This window comes from Erpetoichthys calabaricus, chromosome 3 (assembly GCF_900747795.2).
Source record: "Erpetoichthys calabaricus chromosome 3, fErpCal1.3, whole genome shotgun sequence".
Lineage (NCBI taxonomy): Eukaryota > Metazoa > Chordata > Cladistia > Polypteriformes > Polypteridae > Erpetoichthys > Erpetoichthys calabaricus.
In genome coordinates, this window is record NC_041396.2 from 42,891,451 (window position 1) to 42,910,272 (window position 18,822).

Sequence of the window (18,822 nt, forward strand, 5' to 3'; positions counted from 1 at the left end):
TGTATGCAGCATTCAAACTATACGAAGCACAATTTAGATGCATACAGGTAAGCAACACAACAAGTGTCATGGCAAGCAAGGGAATGAGATACTGTAATGAGCGGGATCAGTGAAGGGCCATATAATAAGCACAAACCAATCAGAGTTTGTGTTTTCAAAGTTCTTCATTTTTAACCATCCACACTGCAACACTATAGGTGACATTTTCAGATCTATACGACTCCGGAGACCATTTTCAAAAGTCTCCATTCTCTGGGGTCAAAAAACACCAGGCCAGTGGGGATGAAAAGTGAAAATGGAGACTAATGTGGGCATTTTTAAATGAAACAATAGTGTGGATGTAACTTTAGTTTGACAGTTTGTGGCTGTAGGTTAAGGGAAATTGTAGGTTGTGCAATGACAAAACCAAAGGTATTTATTCCCCACTAGACCGATCTTTAACAAATTCATGTCCACTTATAAACCTTCCGTTTGTCTTTTACCTGCCCAGTAAAGCTAATCTGGCTGCTCTTCAATCACAGTCTCACAAATCAACATTACTGGTTCACGGGGCTTGGTTGGTTAAGCTAAAAGGAAATGAGGCTGCCGTCACCTCGTGGCTGTAACCTCTTCAGCAGGTTACCTAAACGAGTTAACTCTATTTTATGTTCCATTTACTTCCACCTACTTTTTGACATGGAGACCCATAGCGTATATGTCTCTTGTCCCTTCTGAACTGACAAGTAATAACTGACAAGTACTAAAAATAGTTGTCCCAGATATCCAGTCAACCCACTAGATATAAAGAAATGAAAAATCAATGGAAAGCACCGTAATGCAGTGCTTCTCAGGGTCAGTCCTGGGGGGCCCATGTGGTTGCAGGTTTTTGTTTCCTGCAGTTTCTCAGTCAGTCCGTCATTGTTACCTGTAATTGAGCTCATTGTTTAATTTGCAGTTTATTTTACATTTAGAAAGTGTAGTAGTGCCAGATTTACACTTGAAGGAAATTGACACAAATTGGTATTTTTCTGTATATTTAAATTCTTACTTTGTTTTGTTATTATTTAATTTGCTTTTTTCTCTGGAGTGTACTTTAATTATGTCTGAATATTGACAGTTAATGATAAGAAGTGCAGAGACCAGTGCAGATGACTCTGAAAGAAACAGCTACTTCAATGTTAAGCACTTGTGTGCTTATTCAGAAATAACTAAGTAACCAGAGCATTATCAAAAAAGGAAAGGAAAAAGAATGAATTATTTCCCATCTAACACATGTAAATTCCTCTTTCATTCAGTAAAAATATAAGCATTTCTGGACAGATGCAAAAATCACAGAAACAGAGAAGTAGTAGAGGAGGTAGGAGTCCAATTAAGAGACCAAATGGATTGCAGCTGGTCTGAACCTGAGCACCACTACCTGCATGCGTAATCTGGGAATCAATAAAGCAAGTAAAAGCTGGACAGGAGAGGACAGAATTGACATATAGATGGCAGATGCAACTAAGCATTACAAATGTTTATTAATTCAAAATTCTCTGTCACCCTACAGTGGCACGCATTCTCAGTCCCAGAGCTGCAGAACTTCCTAACAATTCTGGAAAAAGAAGAACAGGACCGAATAAAGCAGGTGCACGCAAAATACGACAGATATCGACGTAAACTAAAGAAGGCCTTAGAAGAGGCAGAAGGGAAGCCAGGATAATCCACAGAAAATACGTGACTGATACGAATTTCACTCAGGACTCTCTTGCAGGAAAATGAGGAAAGAACAAGACCCCCACGTGTCTTGTTAGTCCTAGGAGCTTCTTTTTCTTTTCTTTTTTTTCTTTTTGTGAAAGTTTCATTTGGACTGACTAGTTCTGGAAACTCTGATGGTTTTTTGGTCAAGTAGTCTTCAACTGCTGCTATTGCAAAACCCACCATGCGTTTGTGTTTCAGCTCTGCTAGACTGGTGCTGCTTGGTTTTTCTGCCACTGCTGGATTTGGATGAGAGCATTCTGGTTCAAATATGGAGGCGAAAAACAATAATTAAGGATAAGGTCCTCCTCATTTTTAATAGCATTTGGTAGTAAGGGGCAACTTTTTAATTTGTGGGGGGAAAAAATCCTTTAAGATATTTTTTATTAATTAAAAAAAAACAGTTTTGGTAGTGATAAGGATTTTCTCTTTAAATTCTGTGAAATCATAACTTTGTTCTTTTAGTTACTTCAGATCCAATTAGGTTACAGTATTATACTGTTGTGAATCATCTAGCATTTGTCTGCATGTTATTCATGTTAAACCTAACAGGGCTTTCAGAAGATTACTGTAAACGCATAAACGGACATCCTTATTCTGCCAGGGTTGCCTGGAACTTTGTCCACAAGTCTGTCGTGTTATGATTAACCAAGTTAAAAGTCGCACTTGAAGATGCCTCCGATGGCTAGTGATGGATCATGCGAGTGTGCTGTCCATATGTGTGTGTACATATCTTTTATTATACGCATAGTGAACTATTGACTAGCGGTACTCTGGGCCAAACACAGGAATAATCGGTAACAAATTTTTTTTTCATTCTTGTGTGTTTTTTGTTTCACAATGAATCCCAGTGCCTTCATAGGTGTAAATGTTCTGAACTATTTCCTAATGTCAAGCGCACGACAAGAAAAGATTGTAAAGTGTGGCATACTGTAAATATTGCACAAAATAAGGGGTCCTTGAAACATAAAATATTTTCCATAAAACTCCATGAAGGAGGCCATGAAATTGCAGAATTTCTAAACTGTTGATTCAGAATCCAAAAACTTTGAACACGGCTCCATTTTGTAAACCTTCCCATTCAAAATTTTGTATTTCTGATCATTTTTACACCAGATTAACAAAAAGTCACCTTTCAGAGAAGAAAGTAAACAAACTCACAGGCACGCTAAACAGTTAACAGAATGTAATGTTTAATACTCCTTAATGTGCAACCAGAAAATGGCCAATAAATTGGCTGTGAGAGAGAATAAGCAAAAATTATTTTTACTCTTTAAGATAATGTTTTCAGAGTGGTCGATGGGTTCCAGAATATTGGATATAAATAGTAACTCATTTAATTTCAATCCATTTTGTTCACATTTTCAGTGGGTTGGCTATAACTGTGATCTTGGGCTGTCTGTGACCTCCACACATGTCTCAATAATCAAAGGTTGACTCCATGGACACTAAACAGAACTGCAGTTATCTCTGTTTTCTTGATAAGCTTTGTTTCTTATCCAGTACAACAATCACTAGTATTATATAGCAATGCATAATGAGAGGTTGTGTGTTTGCCAATTACAGAAAAAAAAAAGTTGTGAGATTCTCTGAAATCGGACACGTGGTATTTTACTACCCTCTGATACTCGGACATCAGGCATTCCAAGTGGGCTGTCTTGAATGTTCATGTAGTTACATATGGAGGCCTTACCATGCATGGCCTTTTCAGAGAAGCTCACAAACTGACTGGAGTGTCACTTGTCCCACCTCCTCAAGTGCTGAGCCTGACTGAACCCCAGTATGACAGCAGCTGACACACATGGCATTTGCAGAGAGGCAAGAAGTGCTGCACAGCACAATGGAAAAATCCAGCCCTGATTTAATGGTTCACCAGGAAATGAGTGAAAGACTGAACTATTTCACAGCTGGATCTCTTACAGAGATTGCTGGAACAGAAGGGGATGTAATGTGGGATTCAAGTCAGGACACAACATGTGTTTACAAAAGAGGGGTCCGCTATAGCAATGTAGAGTCATATGGACACAAAAAAAAGAAGAAATTAAAAAAGCACAAAATAAATCTAAGTCACTGTCTGCTTAAAAAAAGGATCTCTTTTAGTAAACGTATTGTTATGGATTATTGTTTCTATTATAACTTTAATTTTAATGTACACATTTCATTATTCTAAAACATGAATGTGACACATGCACCACTTCAGTTGTATAATTGGGGGTCCTTTATATACACATGCTACCAGTCTGGACACACCCAGAAATTATCCTTTTTTTTATATAAACTGATAAGATACCATTAAATCAATTTAAAAATACAGACAAGACCTTACTAGTGGTTCTAATGGCTACTACTGCTTGAAATGATTAGATTTTTGTTTTATTATTCACAGATGACTGTGAAGCTCCTTTTTCAGCAGACATTCTTAAAGTTCAGTTAAGGTTAAAAATGGCTAAAATGAAACATGCTGGTCTACTGTTTTATTGCAGAATGAAGATTATTCCATATGACAGAAAGTCAGTACTTTGTGCTCCATGTGATCAAAATAACAGGTTTCAGTGGTGCTAGTGCAATTCCGAAGGTTTCTCTAATAACCAATTAGCATATAAATACAACTAATCAAGGACGAGTTAAGGGAGTTAACCGTTAAAACACACTGAAGGAATGGCTACTGGACACAGGGCTTTGCAGTCATACATATGTGAATAATAAATTAAAATCAGGCGTTTTAAGCAGCAATAGCCATTAGCATCACTAGTAATGTCTTAGCTGTATCTTTAAAACCATTTAATGGTATTGTGATAAATAAAAGGTCCTGTCAAAACATGTACATTTCTGTGTTTGACCAGACCTTTGACCAGTTGTGCATGTGTGTGTATATATATATATAAATATATAGAGAGAAAGAGGGAGAGAGAGATGCAGACAAACATGCATATATGAGTGAGAGATGAGTAATTTCAGCCTTCATCAGCAAAAGGAAAGCATACGTGCAGTTTCATGCCACCCTGAATATCTCAGCATTTCCACTCTTTAGATGTGTGTGTTTGTCAGTGCAGAATTGCCCTTCATCTGTTTGTGTTTTTTGTTTTGAGGTTGTTTTTTTTTTTTATAAATATTCAGACACACACCCCCCCAATGTCACAATCAATGTATTGTAACAGTCTACTGATGAACAGTTAATTAAAATCTCCTACTTTATAAAGGCCAAGTACTCGCCCACTCGGCTAAACAAAAGTTGGGAAGGTTAGTTCAGGTAGAGGGGGACATTCCTGATTAATAACCCTGCATTAACAACGTGCCCCAGGACCATCTGTAAAGGGGGGGGCCGCTGCTAAGTCACTCGACGAGTGGCCATGTGAGACACACCCGTACCGCTAACCAGGAGATATCTGCCACTTTGCAGTGTCGTTTAGGTTGTAGAGGTGCGTTAGGTGAACAGTGTAAACCTGTGCCGTCTTTGGCCAGTGCACTTTGCTACTTTAGTTGCGAGCCACGTGGGTGAATTTGGGTCTTGTTAGATGCCAAATCCCTGGTACTTCAATAAGCTCACACATGCACAGAAGGGTTTGGTACTGAGAGAGATTGAAGTGCAATAAAAAAAAGAAAAAAAAAACAACAAAATGAATCTGACAGTATGGACAAGATATTTTTGCATGCCAAGTATTTGAATGGTTTGTGCGCTAGCTGTGGTGGGTCGTAAAGAGGACATGTGTTCTTTGTTTCATACATAAGAAATGACAGCAGTTTTGTATGTAGGATAGAAATTCAGTAATTTATTATTTTAACAGGGAAAAAAAATATCTAACGTTCATCCTCTGTGCCTTGTGGTACCCTAACCCTTATGCCTCTAAACAAAATATTATATGTAAAGTGTAATATATACAGTATATATATATATATATATATTATACATAGATAGCAAGATGTCTATAGCACACCTGACAGCGTTTGGATGTGCCACGTCAAACCTGCTCTGTCCGCTGGAGTGTGCGGCCCAACTGCCTCCCTGAAAACATAAGCTGTTTAGTAAAGCCTCCAATAGGTACCTGGTAGGGGCTCATGGCAGAGACCACGTGTTCTCATTTAGAAATGAGGGTGCAGCCTAAAGCATCATACGGAGTACAGTCGGCCATTGTGGCCCAGCCTCATGTGTGTAACTGGTTTCAGTCGATCCAGGCTGGTGGTAGTCTGAAGGCCATTTCGGAAGCAACTTTCTTAAAGGATTTTGTTTTATTGTTGCTTTGTATAAAGTACTCCATCACATTTCTAAAGAGTTAGTGGTGCCATTGTGCGTTTGTTCCACACGCCATGCCAAGGAATTTGAGATGAAACGGATAGGAAAAGGAATAATCCAGGTAAACATCCACAGTTGTGTCCCCAGCACAACTCATTTCCATCAGTATTTTTCAAAACATCTCAACCTAAACAATTGCCTTTTACAACTGAAAAGACTACAAGAACACCAGCAGGATTGGAACGCTTTTGTGCACGTTGCCTTTTTTATTTGGATGTTACTTTTTCTTTCCCCCCCAACAGTTATGGTCAGTAGGCCCAGGTGAAGAACATGCAGTGTAACAGCTGGAGGTGCCTTTTCACTTTCTGTTGCCTGGACTGACTGGATGTACACGAATGAGTGCGTTTGTATGTATATATTGAGAAATGTAAAATATAAATTTACTAAAGCAGCAGGTTCGTAGCTGCACCCATGCTTGGGCCGAACTTTGGGAAATCTATTAATTTATTTGGGTCATTTGTTACCAAGATGTTCAATTTCTTTCAGGTTATTTTTCTGGGGGGGCGGGGGTCTGCTTATTGACCACAGTGTAAAAAGTGTAAAACTGTACAAATGAGGAAAAAATAAAAAAAAAAAGTGATAGCAGTTGATATATTGCTCGGAGTTTGTTTTTTCTCTCCCACCAACAGCTGATACTTGCCCCTATTAAAGTATTTCCATATGCTTCCATTTTTGCCTCTGACTGAAGTGGATGAAGCAGCCTCAATACTGAAAGCACTTTTATCAATCCACTCCCTTTCTCCACTCGTTACTTACATTTTAAGCAAAACTTCTCTATACTCTTCATTCTGGGCACAGCACGCCTTGGTCAAGGGTGAAAATACAGTGGAACCTCGGTTTGTGAGTAACTTGGTTTACGAGTATTTTGCAAGACAAGCAAAAATTTTTAATAAATTTTGACTTGATAAACGAGCGAGGTCTTGCAGTACGAGTAGTATGTATACGCTTTGTCTGCTGAGCATCATGTGATCACAACTGAGCTGATGGTTCTTCTCTCTCTCTCGCTGCGGGATTGTGGGCAATCGTCTCCTATTCTCCGTCTGAGTCGGCGTGCCTCACTCATATAGTCAACATCCGTACGAGCGTATACTGTTTACTACAGCATTAGCATTGTGACTGTGTGTGTGCACGCGCGTGTGTGTGTATGTGTGTGTGCTTGCTCGCTCACATGTGTGTGTATGTGTGTGTGCTCGCATGCGCGTGTGTGCTGTGACGTGCGAGTCCCTGTCTTGCACCCTAAAACACGAAGCTGAGTCTCAGTACTTTAGCAACACCAGCTTTATTCAGCTTGAAACAGCAACAGTGCGGTTATTTATTGTAGCGAGCTCTGCCGCTCTCCTATACACAGATACAGCAGTCAGGCAGGGCCCTGCACATTTGTAATGTTCCTTGTTCCTTGTATCACCCATGGACGGCAGGCGCTTATAGCATGTCCGCGATCTTTTCGGATTTGCTTTTACGGCGAACTGCTACAGCGCTGGGAGACTGCAATTGCTTTGGGACGCTCTTCCGCGTGTTGTCCCGTTGGGTGCAATCCCACAAGAGTTTAGAAACTCACTCACACCAGCCATGGTTCTTTTCAAAGGTAAAGTGCAGGTTAATTTGTTTTATGTATTTTTACTTTATATTTTGTATTAATCATTTTTATATGAATAGTTTTGGGTTGTGGAACAAATCATCTGAGTTTCCATTATTTCTTATGGGGAAATTCACTTTGATATACGAGTGCTTTGGATTACAAGCACGTTTCCGGAACGAATTATGCTCACAAACCGAGGTTCCACTGTACTGCAATATTGTAAATGCTGAAGCCAGATTTTTTTCAGGTAAGGGCTTTGAGTGAAGTGCAACTTAAACTTGAAAATATTGTAGATTTATATGCCTAATAAAGTCACAATGAGGTAGACTCCCACTTGCCTTGGTAATGCTTGTCCATGTTGGAAATGTCCTGATAAAAGTGATCTCTGACTGCACCAAGGTTTGCAGGACAAAGGCCAAGTAATGAGTCCTTCCGTGTTGTAGCCCACTCTTTGGTTCGACTCGAGAAAGTCACTCATTACTGCTGGAGCGTTTTCACATTTATGGAGACACTTCTGAAGCTCTGCCAAACAGCTTTTTAAACTTCATTCTACTATTCTTCAAATCTCACATCTTTTAACACTTCAAAATGCCTCACTTAATCTTGGCACCACTGATCTGGGAAAATGTGTTTCTCAAGTACATTAATCCCATTTGTGTTTTATCAATTGTTTTAACAACAAAGACCTGAAGAGTAAGGAAAACATTCTGAGGGTCAACAACTGGACTGTTTACCACATTTTTCTTGCATGGCGCAAGCAGGGCATGCTTTAGCCACTCTTTCTGAATAGGATGGTTGCTCTCATCCCTAGTGTCCCACACACCAAACAGCAGCAGGATTTGGTGTAATCAAAGTGTACTCACCTGTAGATCTCCACTGGTATTCCACTTCTATTTCTGACTTTTATTGTTTTCTAAAAGTAACTTCACGTTCTCATGACACTTTCATGTTATCAGCAAGTGGTACAGGGACAGAAGGGAATTTATTACTATTATGGTGAAGGACACCTATCAAGATGTTGTGACGGGCGACCACAGCCATTCCCTGGTCAGGACGCCAACTGCAAGGAAGGATTGCGGGAGAGAGCATCGGCAGTGCAATACCATAGAGGGCAGCTCTCCTGGGCAGCTGTGGCAACATGGATTCCCACAGGGCATGCTGGGAACTGGAGTTTGGCACAGCCCTGTTGGGTTCCATGGGGGCCACCTGGGGGAGTAATTCCAGGTCCGATTAATAAGCCACCAGCAACACTCCCAGGCCCATCATAAAGGGAACAACCTCGCTCCATTCGGAGGGCCAGAGTTGGGAGGAAGAAGGACGAAGCTGGCGAGAGAGGAGTGGAGGTGGAAGGACTGTGTTGTATTTTGGGGGAGCGAAGAAGAAATGCGTCCCCAGCTGTGAATAAAACGCATGTTTTGTGGCAATTCGTGTCTCTGCCTGTCTGTGTCAGGTCAGGGTGGCTGTACTTGCCCCGGTGGTCCACAATGTCTTGTGTGTCCAAGAGTCTCCATAAATGAATTTAAAAAATACAGTAATGTAATATTGATATTTGAAAAAAATATATATATTTTAATATTTTTATCCTGTGATGGCAGTAAACGATGTAAATATGAAGGTGATGGCACAAGAAAACTAATCCTTATAGAGAAAAAAAAAATCTGGCTTCATATTTGGATTTGTCTTTATGAAGTAAAGTAGGCTTAGAGCACTCATCACAGTCGTTGGGACAGCGTCGATGTTGATCAGCGTTACCAATGCAAAACTGAACACAGAAGAAGGCAGATGAATGCAAACATACTAACATTCGTCCATTACACATTATGCTTCACGCTCAGAACGCGTACGCGCCTGCATCATGGCCGCCACGCATTCTGAGCGTTCATTTGATGCGTCCTCTGAGCAGGTCCTCAGAAATTAACGCGACGTGTGCGCGAGTTGCAGTACCAGCAAAAAGTCGGGGGGCGCAGTGTGCTAAAAGTTGGAATGTGACGTCAGAGTCTCTGTTTACTATCTACATGTGACAGAAAGCCGCTTTGCGGATCCTACGAGATCGGTGTGCGCGCTTCGATATTTGATAAATGGTTTGATGTGCTGAAGCAAAATGCTGACATACAGATGTATTTGTGGTGCTTTTATATTCAAGCGTCACATATTCCCGATCGTAATGACATGATACATTTTAAAATTCTCACATACCGTCTTCTGTGCAGTGTTTTTTCTCTGCTCCTGACAGCAGCGAATCACCAGCAATAGATCGCCACACTGAGCACATTAAATGTATGATATTCCAACTCTCTGCACATTTAGAATCCTTAGATTTATACTTGATATCACTTTCATGATGAAAAGCATTAAAGTATGTATATTACATTTTACAGATAAATCAGTAATTTCGTTTAAATAATGAATACTGTTAATACACACATGGGGGTGACACAGTGGCGGAGTGTTAGCGCTGCTGTCTTGCAGGGAGTCACGTCGCTGATATTCCCTGCCTGAAGTTTGCATGTTTTCCTGCTGGTTTTTCTCAGTGTGCTCCAGTTTCCTTCCAAAGATATGCAGATTTGGAGATTTGGTGCTGTTAAAATGACGCTAGTGTATGTGTGTGCTTGTATTCACCTTGCGATGAGCCGAGACGTCGTCCAGGGATTGTTTCTCACTCGTGCCCAATGCTTGCTGGAATGGACACATCTCTGGATTTAATCAATAAACATCCTTTTCAGAGATATTGCAGTAAGGTGTCATCGGAATTTAATGGGTGTTCCAGGCAATTCACAACACAGAGAAGCCGAACATGTTCTCACCGTGATAATATCTCGCACTGCCACCTGGCGGATTCCTCCAGATTTACATAAAGTACGCGTGTATAAACATTTCAACACTTGCGTAGCAGGAGCGTCTGCTGCAGCATGCGTCGCGTCGTGTGAAGTATAACTCTGGCCTAACAACTCCTACATAACTCAACAGTAATTTGAAAATGCAGACTTGCTACTGTTTGTTATGTGGAAGTTCTGCTGCATCCAACAAGGCAGGGGAAAAAATAAATTAAATAAATAAACTTTGGAATATGCTATTCGAGTGCTCGGGCCTAGATCAGTGGTGAGCAAACTAGCCATATAAAATCTGTGGGCATCTATGAACACAACCAGTCTGACACATGACTAACATTAACCACAAACATAGTTGGTACAAGAAATGGCTTAATTATAAAACTTGCATTAAGATCATTTCTCAAACATCAATAACAAAGAAATTTATAAGTAAAATTGATTTCAGAGAGACAAACATGAAGCCGCTTGCTTCTGTATAAATGGTTTGTAGCAACTGGAGATGCTGGACGTTGCAACAATTAATTCACTGCAAAGAATCATAGCTTAGTATGCTTGCATATTTGCTTTTAGTCATTTTCATTTGTGAAAGCGAGGCATAAAAGGCAGATTACAAATATAGTTTTACTAAGGACACCGTCCACAATCCACAGATATGGCGATGCCAAAGACAGCTTGTGTGCATAAAAATAATAAGCAGAAAAAGTTACCCAAAAGAATCTAAGTAATGGTAATAATCCAGGAAAACAATCAAAAAGAAAATAAAATAATAAGCACAAACACTAAATACAAAAACAATGTGTGTGTATACATACACTAGCTGTCCCCCGCAGCTCTGCCTGCATAGTAGTGAAACAGGAGAAACCGTAAAAAATCAATTCAAATTTTTTTTTAAAAAATGTAATAATTTGTATTGAAAAGAATTTATATTGGTAGCTTTCATATCCGAGGGCCTCTTGATATATAATATTTTTGGTTTTGCTATCAGGGGCGAAAATGTAGCTGTGATCTCTCTGCTAAAAATGTAAAAAGTTGGCAAGATATCTCTGGCCAAGCAGAAGGTAGGTACGCTCCAACGTCAAATGCTGCCACTGTATCCGATTGTGTTCAGCTCTGATGGGAGAGCATCCCCTGCGTGGGGAGAAGAGCGCGTGGCAGTGATATGTCCGCCAAAAAAAAAAAAAAAATTCAAACGTTACTCTTTAACAATCTCTAGAGGATAATGTATGCTGAACAAACAGGTATCATTAGCTAAGCGGAGACAAGGTACGCTCCAACACGTGGCGAGAAGTAGAGCGACTCAAATGGAGGCTGGCGCGTGAGTGAGGAGGGCTCTGCCCCCCTCCCTGTGGCCCACTGCATGTCTCTCAGATTCACGTGAATAAATCGGTGCCACAACCAAACTCTTAATACTTAGCACGATGAGAGAAGTCACAAAATCAACCAGAATGTTCAAGCAAGTTATAGAAATAAACCCGATGTAAATCTGTTAAGTAGTTCTCTCGTGAAAATATACATACACACAGGGCTATTCAAAATGAAAGAGCAGATTTCAAAAATTTATTTCAAACAAACTGTATAAGAGAGAAATACATTCAAAGCCCACCTAAAAGTAAAATGGTGACAACACCACAAGAGAAATCACTGAAGGTAAATATCCATCCATCCATTATCCAACCTAACTACAGGGTTACAGGGGTCTGCTGGAGCCAACACAGGGCGCAAGGAAGGAAACAAACCCCAGGCAGGGCGCCAGCCCACCGCAGGGCACACACACCCACACACCAAGCACAACTTAGGATCGCCAAAGCACCTAACCTGCATTTCTTTGGACTGTGGGAGGAAACCCACGCAGACACGGGGAGAACATGCAAACTCTACGCAGGGAGGAACCGGGAAGCGAACCCGGGTCTCCTAACTATGTGGTAGCAGTGCTACCGACTGCGCCACCGTACCACCGAAGGTAAATATGTTTTGTGCCATTTCTGTAGGCAAAGTTTATGGACCTTTCTTTTTTGCGGAGCAATCTGTGACTGGATTCTCATACCTGGACATGCTACAAAACCGGTTGTTTCTCCAACTTCAAGAACATTCAATCATTGTCTATGGCCTCCCAGGTCTCCAGACCTTAACCCCTGCAATTTTTATCTTATGGGGGTACATTAAAGACAGAGTGTTTATTCCACCTATGCCTGCTAATCTTCAAGATTTGTGATATCGAAATGAGGAAGCTGTGAATTCAGTAAGTAGGCACCAGTTGACTCGTATGTGGTAAGAAATGGTCTACCGTTTTGATGTTTGTCGCGCTACACATGGTGCTCATGTTGAGTGCATGCAACCATAAGGACCATTGGACCAAACTTTGAACTTTCCTCTATCCAGTGATATACAGAATGTGTTTCTATCTTAAACAGTTTATTTGAAATAAATTTATAAAAACTGCTAAAAAAAAAAAATTAAAGGAACACTTTGAAAACACATCAGATCTCAATGGAAGAAAAATCCTGCTGGATATCTCTACTGATATGGACTGGATAATGTGTTAGGAACGAAAGGGATGCCACATTGTTTGGAAATGAAAATTGTCAACCTGCAGAAGGCTGAATTCAAAGACACCCCAAAAATCAAAGTAAAAAAGGATGCAGCAGGCTAGTCCATTTTGCCGAAATTTCATTGCAGCAACTCCAAATCGTACTCAGTAGTTTGTATTGCCCCCACGTGCTTGTATGCATGCCTGACAACATCGGGGGGGGCATGCTCCTAATGAGATGACGGATGGTGTCCTGGGGGATCTCCTCCCAGATCTGGAGCAGGGCATCACTGACCTCCTGAACAGTCTGAGGTGCAAGCTGGTGGCGTCTGATGGACCGAAACCTAATGTCCCAGAGGTGTTCTATTGGATTTAAGTCAGGCGAGCGTTGGGGGCCAGTCAATGGTATCAATTCCTTCATCCTCCAGGAACTGCCTGCATACTCTCGCCACATTTGGCCGGGTATTGTCGTGCACCAGGAGGAACCCAGGACCCATTGCACCTGCGTAGGGTCTGACAATGGGTCCAAGGATTTCATCCCAATACCTAATGGCAGTCAAGGTGCCATTGTCTAGCTTGTAGAGGTCTGTGCATCCCTCCATGGATATGCCTCACCAGACCATCACTGAACCACCACCAAACCGGTCATGCTGAACGATGTTACAGGCAGCACAATGTTCTCCATGGTGTCTCCAGACTCTTTCACGTCTGTCACATGTGCTCAGGGTGAACCTGCTCTCATCTGTGAAAAGCACAGGGTGCCAGTGGTGGACCTGCCAATTCTGGTATTCTATGGCAAATGCCAATCGGGCTCCATGGTGACGGACACTGAGCACAGGGCCCACTAGAGGACGTCGGGCCATCAGGCCACCCTCATGAAGTCTGTTTCTGATTGTTTGTTTGCTCAGATATATTCACACCAGTGGCCTGCTGGAGGTCATTTTGTAGGGCTCTGACAGTGCTCATCCTGTTCCTCCTTGCCCAAAGGAGCAGATACTGGTCCTGCTGATTTATATATGAAAAAAGTCCTCATGTTCATTCTTTAAAGAAGCTTTTATGGACAGTATTGTTATACATATAATCTATTTGTTTCATTCGTAATAGTCCATTTCTGGACAATAATTCTATACATTCTAGATCACACGTCAACGACTAAGCGAAAAAGATAAGGCAGCACGTCTACCATAAAGAGAAGACTGCGTGAAAGTAAATACAGAGGGTGCACTGCAAGGTGCAAGCCACTCATAAGCCTCAAGAAAAGCCAGATTGGACTTTGCTAAAAACATCTAAAAAAGCCAGCACAGTTCTGGAAAAACATTCTTTGGACAGATGAAACCAAGATCAACCTCTACCAGAATGATGGCAAGAAAAAAAGTATGGAGAAGGCGTGGAACAGCTCATTATCCAAAGCATACCACATCATCTGTAAAACACGGTGGAGGCAGTGTGATGGCTTGGGCGTGCATGGCTGCCAGTGGCACTGGGACACTAGTGTTTATTGATGATGTGACACAGGACAGAAGCAGCCGAATGAATTCTGAGGTGTTCAGAGACATACTGTCTGCTCAAATCCAGCTAAATGCAGTCAAATAGATTGGGCAGTGTTTCATGATACAGATGGGCAATGACCCAAAACATACAACCAAAGCAACCCGGGAGTTTATTAAAGCAAAGAAGTGGAAAATTCTTGAATGGCCAAGTCAGTCACCTGATCTTAACCCAATTGAGCATGCATTTCACTTGTTGAAGACTAAACTTCAGACAGAAAGGGCCACAAACAAACAGCAACTGAAAGCCGCTGCAGTAAAGGCCTGGCAGAGCATTAAAAAGGAGGAAACCCAGCATCTGGTGATGTCCATGAGTTCAAGACTTCAGGCTGTCATTGCCAGCAAAGGGTTTTCAACCAAGTATTAGAAATGAACATTTTATTTCCAGTTATTTAATTTGTCCAATTACTTTTGAGCCCCTGAAATGAAGGGATTGTGTTCAAAAAATGCTTTAGTTGCCTCACATTTTTATGCAATCGATATGAAGATATGACACTTTGATACAATGTAGTCAGTGTGCAGCTTGTATAACTGTATAAATTTGCTGTCCCCTCAAAATAACTCAACACACAGCCATTAATGTCTAAACCACTGGCAACAAAAGTGAGTACACCCCTAAGTGAAAAATGTCCAAATTGTGCCCAATTAGCCATTTTCCCTCCCCAGTATCATGTGACTCGTTAGTGTTACAAGGTCTCAGGTGTGTTAAATTTGGTGTTATCGCTCTCACACTCTCTCATACTGGTCACTGGAAGTTCAACATGGCATCTCAGGGCAAAGAACTCTCCGAGGAAATGAAAAAAAGAATTATTGCTCTACATAAAGATGGCCGAGGCTATAAGAAGATTGCCAACACCCTGAATCTGAGCTGCAGCACAGTGGCCAAGACCATACTGCGGTTTAACAGGACAGGTTCCACTCAGAACAGGCCTCGCCACGGTCGACCAAAGAAGTTGAGTGCATGTGCTCAGCGTCATATCCAGAGGTTGTCTTTTGAAAAGGGGTGGGGGTCAGCCTGTCAGTACTCAGACCATACGTCACACATTGCATCAAATTGGTCTGCATGGCTGTCGTCCCAGAAGGAAGCCTCTTCTAAAGATGATGCACAAGAAAGCCCGTAAACAGTTTGCTGAAGACAAGAAGACTAAGGACATGGATTACTGGAACCATGTCCTGTGGTCTGAGGAGACCAAGATAAACTTATTTGGTTCAGATGGTGTCAAGTGTGTGTGGCGGTAACCAGGTGAGGAGTACAAAGACAAGTGTGTCTTGCCTACAGTCAATCATGGTGGTGGGTGTGTCATGGTTTGGGGCTGCAGGAGTGCTGCCGGCACTGGGGAGCTACAGTTCATTGAAGGAACCATGAATGCCAACATGTACTGTGACATACTGAAGCAGAACATGATCCCCTACCTTTGGAAACTGGGCCGCAGGGCAGTATTGCAACATAGTAACGACCCCAAACACACCTCCAAGACGACCACTGCCTTGCCAAAGAAACTGAGGGTAAAGGTGCTGGACTGGCCAAGCATGTCTCCAGACCTAAACCCTATTGAGAATCTGTGGGGCATCCTCAAATGGAAGGTGGAGGAGCGCAAGGTCTCGAACATCCACCAGCTCCGTGATGTCGTCATGGAGGAGTGGAAGAGGATTCCAGTGGCAACCTGTGAAGCTCTAGTGAACTCCATGGCCAAGAGAGTTAAGGCAGTGCTGGAACATAATGGTGGCCACACAAAATATTGACACTTTGGGCACAATTTGGACATTTTTCACTTAGGGGTGTACTCACTTTTGTTGCCAGTGGTTTAGACATTAATGTCTGTGTGTTGAGTTATTTTGAGGGGACAGCAAATTTACACAGTTATACAAGCTGTACACTGACTACTTTACATTGTATCAAAGTGTCAGATCTTCAGTGTTGTCCCATGAAAAGATATAATAAAATATTTACAAAAATGTGAGGGGTGTACTCACTTTAGTGAGATACTGTGTATACATTATATATATATATCCATCCCACAAACACCCGAATGATGTTGAAGTTTTAGTAATCCCATTTGCGGTTGGAGATGCCCCACTCCTAAGCAGGGGCGCACTCTTGAACTGTAGCACGATGGCACAGCTGCACACAACTCTGGTTTGAAGTTCCCGCCACCAAATTCAGCGTGCAAAGACGGAGCAGCATTCGAGAGCACAGTAGCATAAAACCTACAATGAGGTATGTAACATGTATTTGTTTTAAAATTAGTCACAGGATAAAATAGCCTGAACATTATCTCAACAAAACAAGAGTCACTTTTTAACTGATATCTAGTGTTGCTTCTCGACGAGGTACCCATTTATCTTTTATAACTTAGTTGGCCTTTATCCATGGCGACTTACAGCATTTGAAATACAATTAGTTCCATTTCTTGTGTCTTTCCAGTTGGGGCGCATACATGTTTACACGGTGTCAGTAGCTGGTTTGGGACCCACAGCCTGAGGTTCTGATGTGCAAAGCCGTGGCCATTTTAGTACTTGCATCTCACCAATATGACGGTTTGAACACCGTCACAACAACCTTTGACACAAATCCTTGGTAATGTATAGTCGTTAGAACTCTGGCAGATAAATTCTGATAGACATCCTTTTAAGCTCACTATTCCGTTAGGGTTCAGTTATTTCCAGCTCAAAGCCTTCAAGAGCATTGTCAACATTAACGGCCTAAGGAGATGTTGCCGTACTTAAATCTGTATTTCTTTAAAAACACACAACCTCGACAGAGGCAATCAAGTGCTAAAAGCAAACACATTCAGCCCTCTATGTGGCAGTTCTACATATGACATCTATAAAGGCTTGTTTTCATAATTATCTTTGGGATGACACCACATAGACCAGACAAGTGTAGCATCATCTTGTTAAGAACGACTCAAAAGGCCGGACTATTACAGATTTCTCTCAGAGGTTCTCAGGCTGTAGTTTACCCACCCTGGCCTAAATAAACAGACCCTTATGCCCAAAAAACACTAAATTATTAAAAACAAACATATAAGGAAAGAAAACAGCCATCAATTTATACTTTGGTGAGCAGAAGCTATACTGTATTTTACATTTTATTAAGCCCGTATGGGGAAAAAAGTTATGTAACAGAATACAGCACTTCTAGGCATTTCAAGAAATATAGAGATCTTTGTAATCGTCCTAAAACAGACACATGCAGAATGTAAACAAATGAAACGGAAAAAGAATAGAAAATACAATTTTACAAAAGTCAAACAGACACTAAGTTACCCGTCAAATGTCCCTACAGTAAGCTTTTCCCTTTATGTTATGCAAACATTAACAGATTAACTGACTGTTCTGGTATGCAAAAGAACTTGGCAGGCGACATTTTTTCTTCCAAAATATTAACACAGATTAGTGTTGTTTAGGTGATTACACGACAATTTCAACCAGATCAATTTTTTTTGGCTAAGACACAAGTAACCAGTTTTATTAAACCATTAATGCTGTTGTTGGCTTTTTTAAAAATGAGTCAATTAAGCTCAGAGTTCATTTATCAGCTAATTTAGTTACTGATCATACAGTTGTCTTAAATGAAAATGTAAGCCTCTGTGGATATTTTGAGCTCAAGTCTGTGAGATTCTACACCACTTAGTAACGCTACCGTGCCATTGTACAACTCCAGTAAGCACAGCACCCTCTTCAGAATCTCCAGTTATCTTGCAACTAATCCCAGACGGGCTGCCAGTCTAATAACGAGGCACTGACTCGGGCAAGTCGTGCTGAAGTGGCGACCCCCTGCAGACAGTAACCACGCCAGAACTTGAAGCCAACATGCTGGAACTGTAAGCCAGCAGTGCCCACAACTGTACCAGCGCACTGCCCACCCGACATATTGATACATTGTAAATCAAATATGATCAATGACCTGTTAAAAGATTTCAAAATGAGACGGGTTTAGTGTTTTAAATAAGACACTTTTTATTTTGTACACAAGACCTTTTGGTTGGCTTACTTCTATTTACAAGTGATGATATTCTTAGAGATGTCAAGACGCTCATTTTTTCTTCCCGGGCTTTGCAGCTTTATCTAGACCTTGGATATACTTGCGGGGGATGTTATATTCCTCTGTAAAAAATAAAAAACAATTGATGTTCAGAAAGTTACACAAAAGCAAATGCTAAGACATGATATCAACAGTAACTTATGCTGTGATGTTTGTCACTTTGTTGCAGTTTCTAGCAGACGTCCACATGCTCTTTGCCATTCTTCTTACTCAGCAACGTCCACAAACAACAGTCAAAGTGCCAAACCTTAAACCAGTCAAAGTGCCAAACCTGCACATCTTT

At 41.2% G+C, this 18,822-nt stretch overlaps 2 protein-coding genes across 5 annotated transcripts in view; one reads left to right on the top strand and one right to left on the bottom strand.

Annotated features, from left to right (window-relative positions):
* The window catches only part of rassf5 (Ras association domain family member 5), a 135,583-nt gene extending 128,807 nt beyond the window's left edge, over nt 1-6,776 (top strand). The window contains exon 6 of one of the 4 annotated variants that reach the window (XM_028796695.2): nt 1,529-6,776. In XM_028796695.2, coding sequence (XP_028652528.2) covers nt 1,529-1,681 — 153 coding nt within the window. In that variant the 3' untranslated portion in view covers nt 1,682-6,776. The remainder of the gene's footprint in view (nt 1-1,528) is intronic. The other 3 variants (XM_028796696.2, XM_028796697.2, XM_028796698.2) reach the window with 3 other exon arrangements.
* Nucleotides 6,777-18,429: 11,653 nt separating this feature from the next.
* Nucleotides 18,430-18,822, bottom strand: part of eif2d (eukaryotic translation initiation factor 2D) — a 54,973-nt gene continuing 54,580 nt past the window's right edge. Inside the window, exon 15 of the mRNA XM_028796699.2 lies at nt 18,430-18,601. Within this exon, the coding sequence (XP_028652532.1) occupies nt 18,531-18,601 (71 nt within the window). The 3' untranslated portion in view covers nt 18,430-18,530. The remainder of the gene's footprint in view (nt 18,602-18,822) is intronic.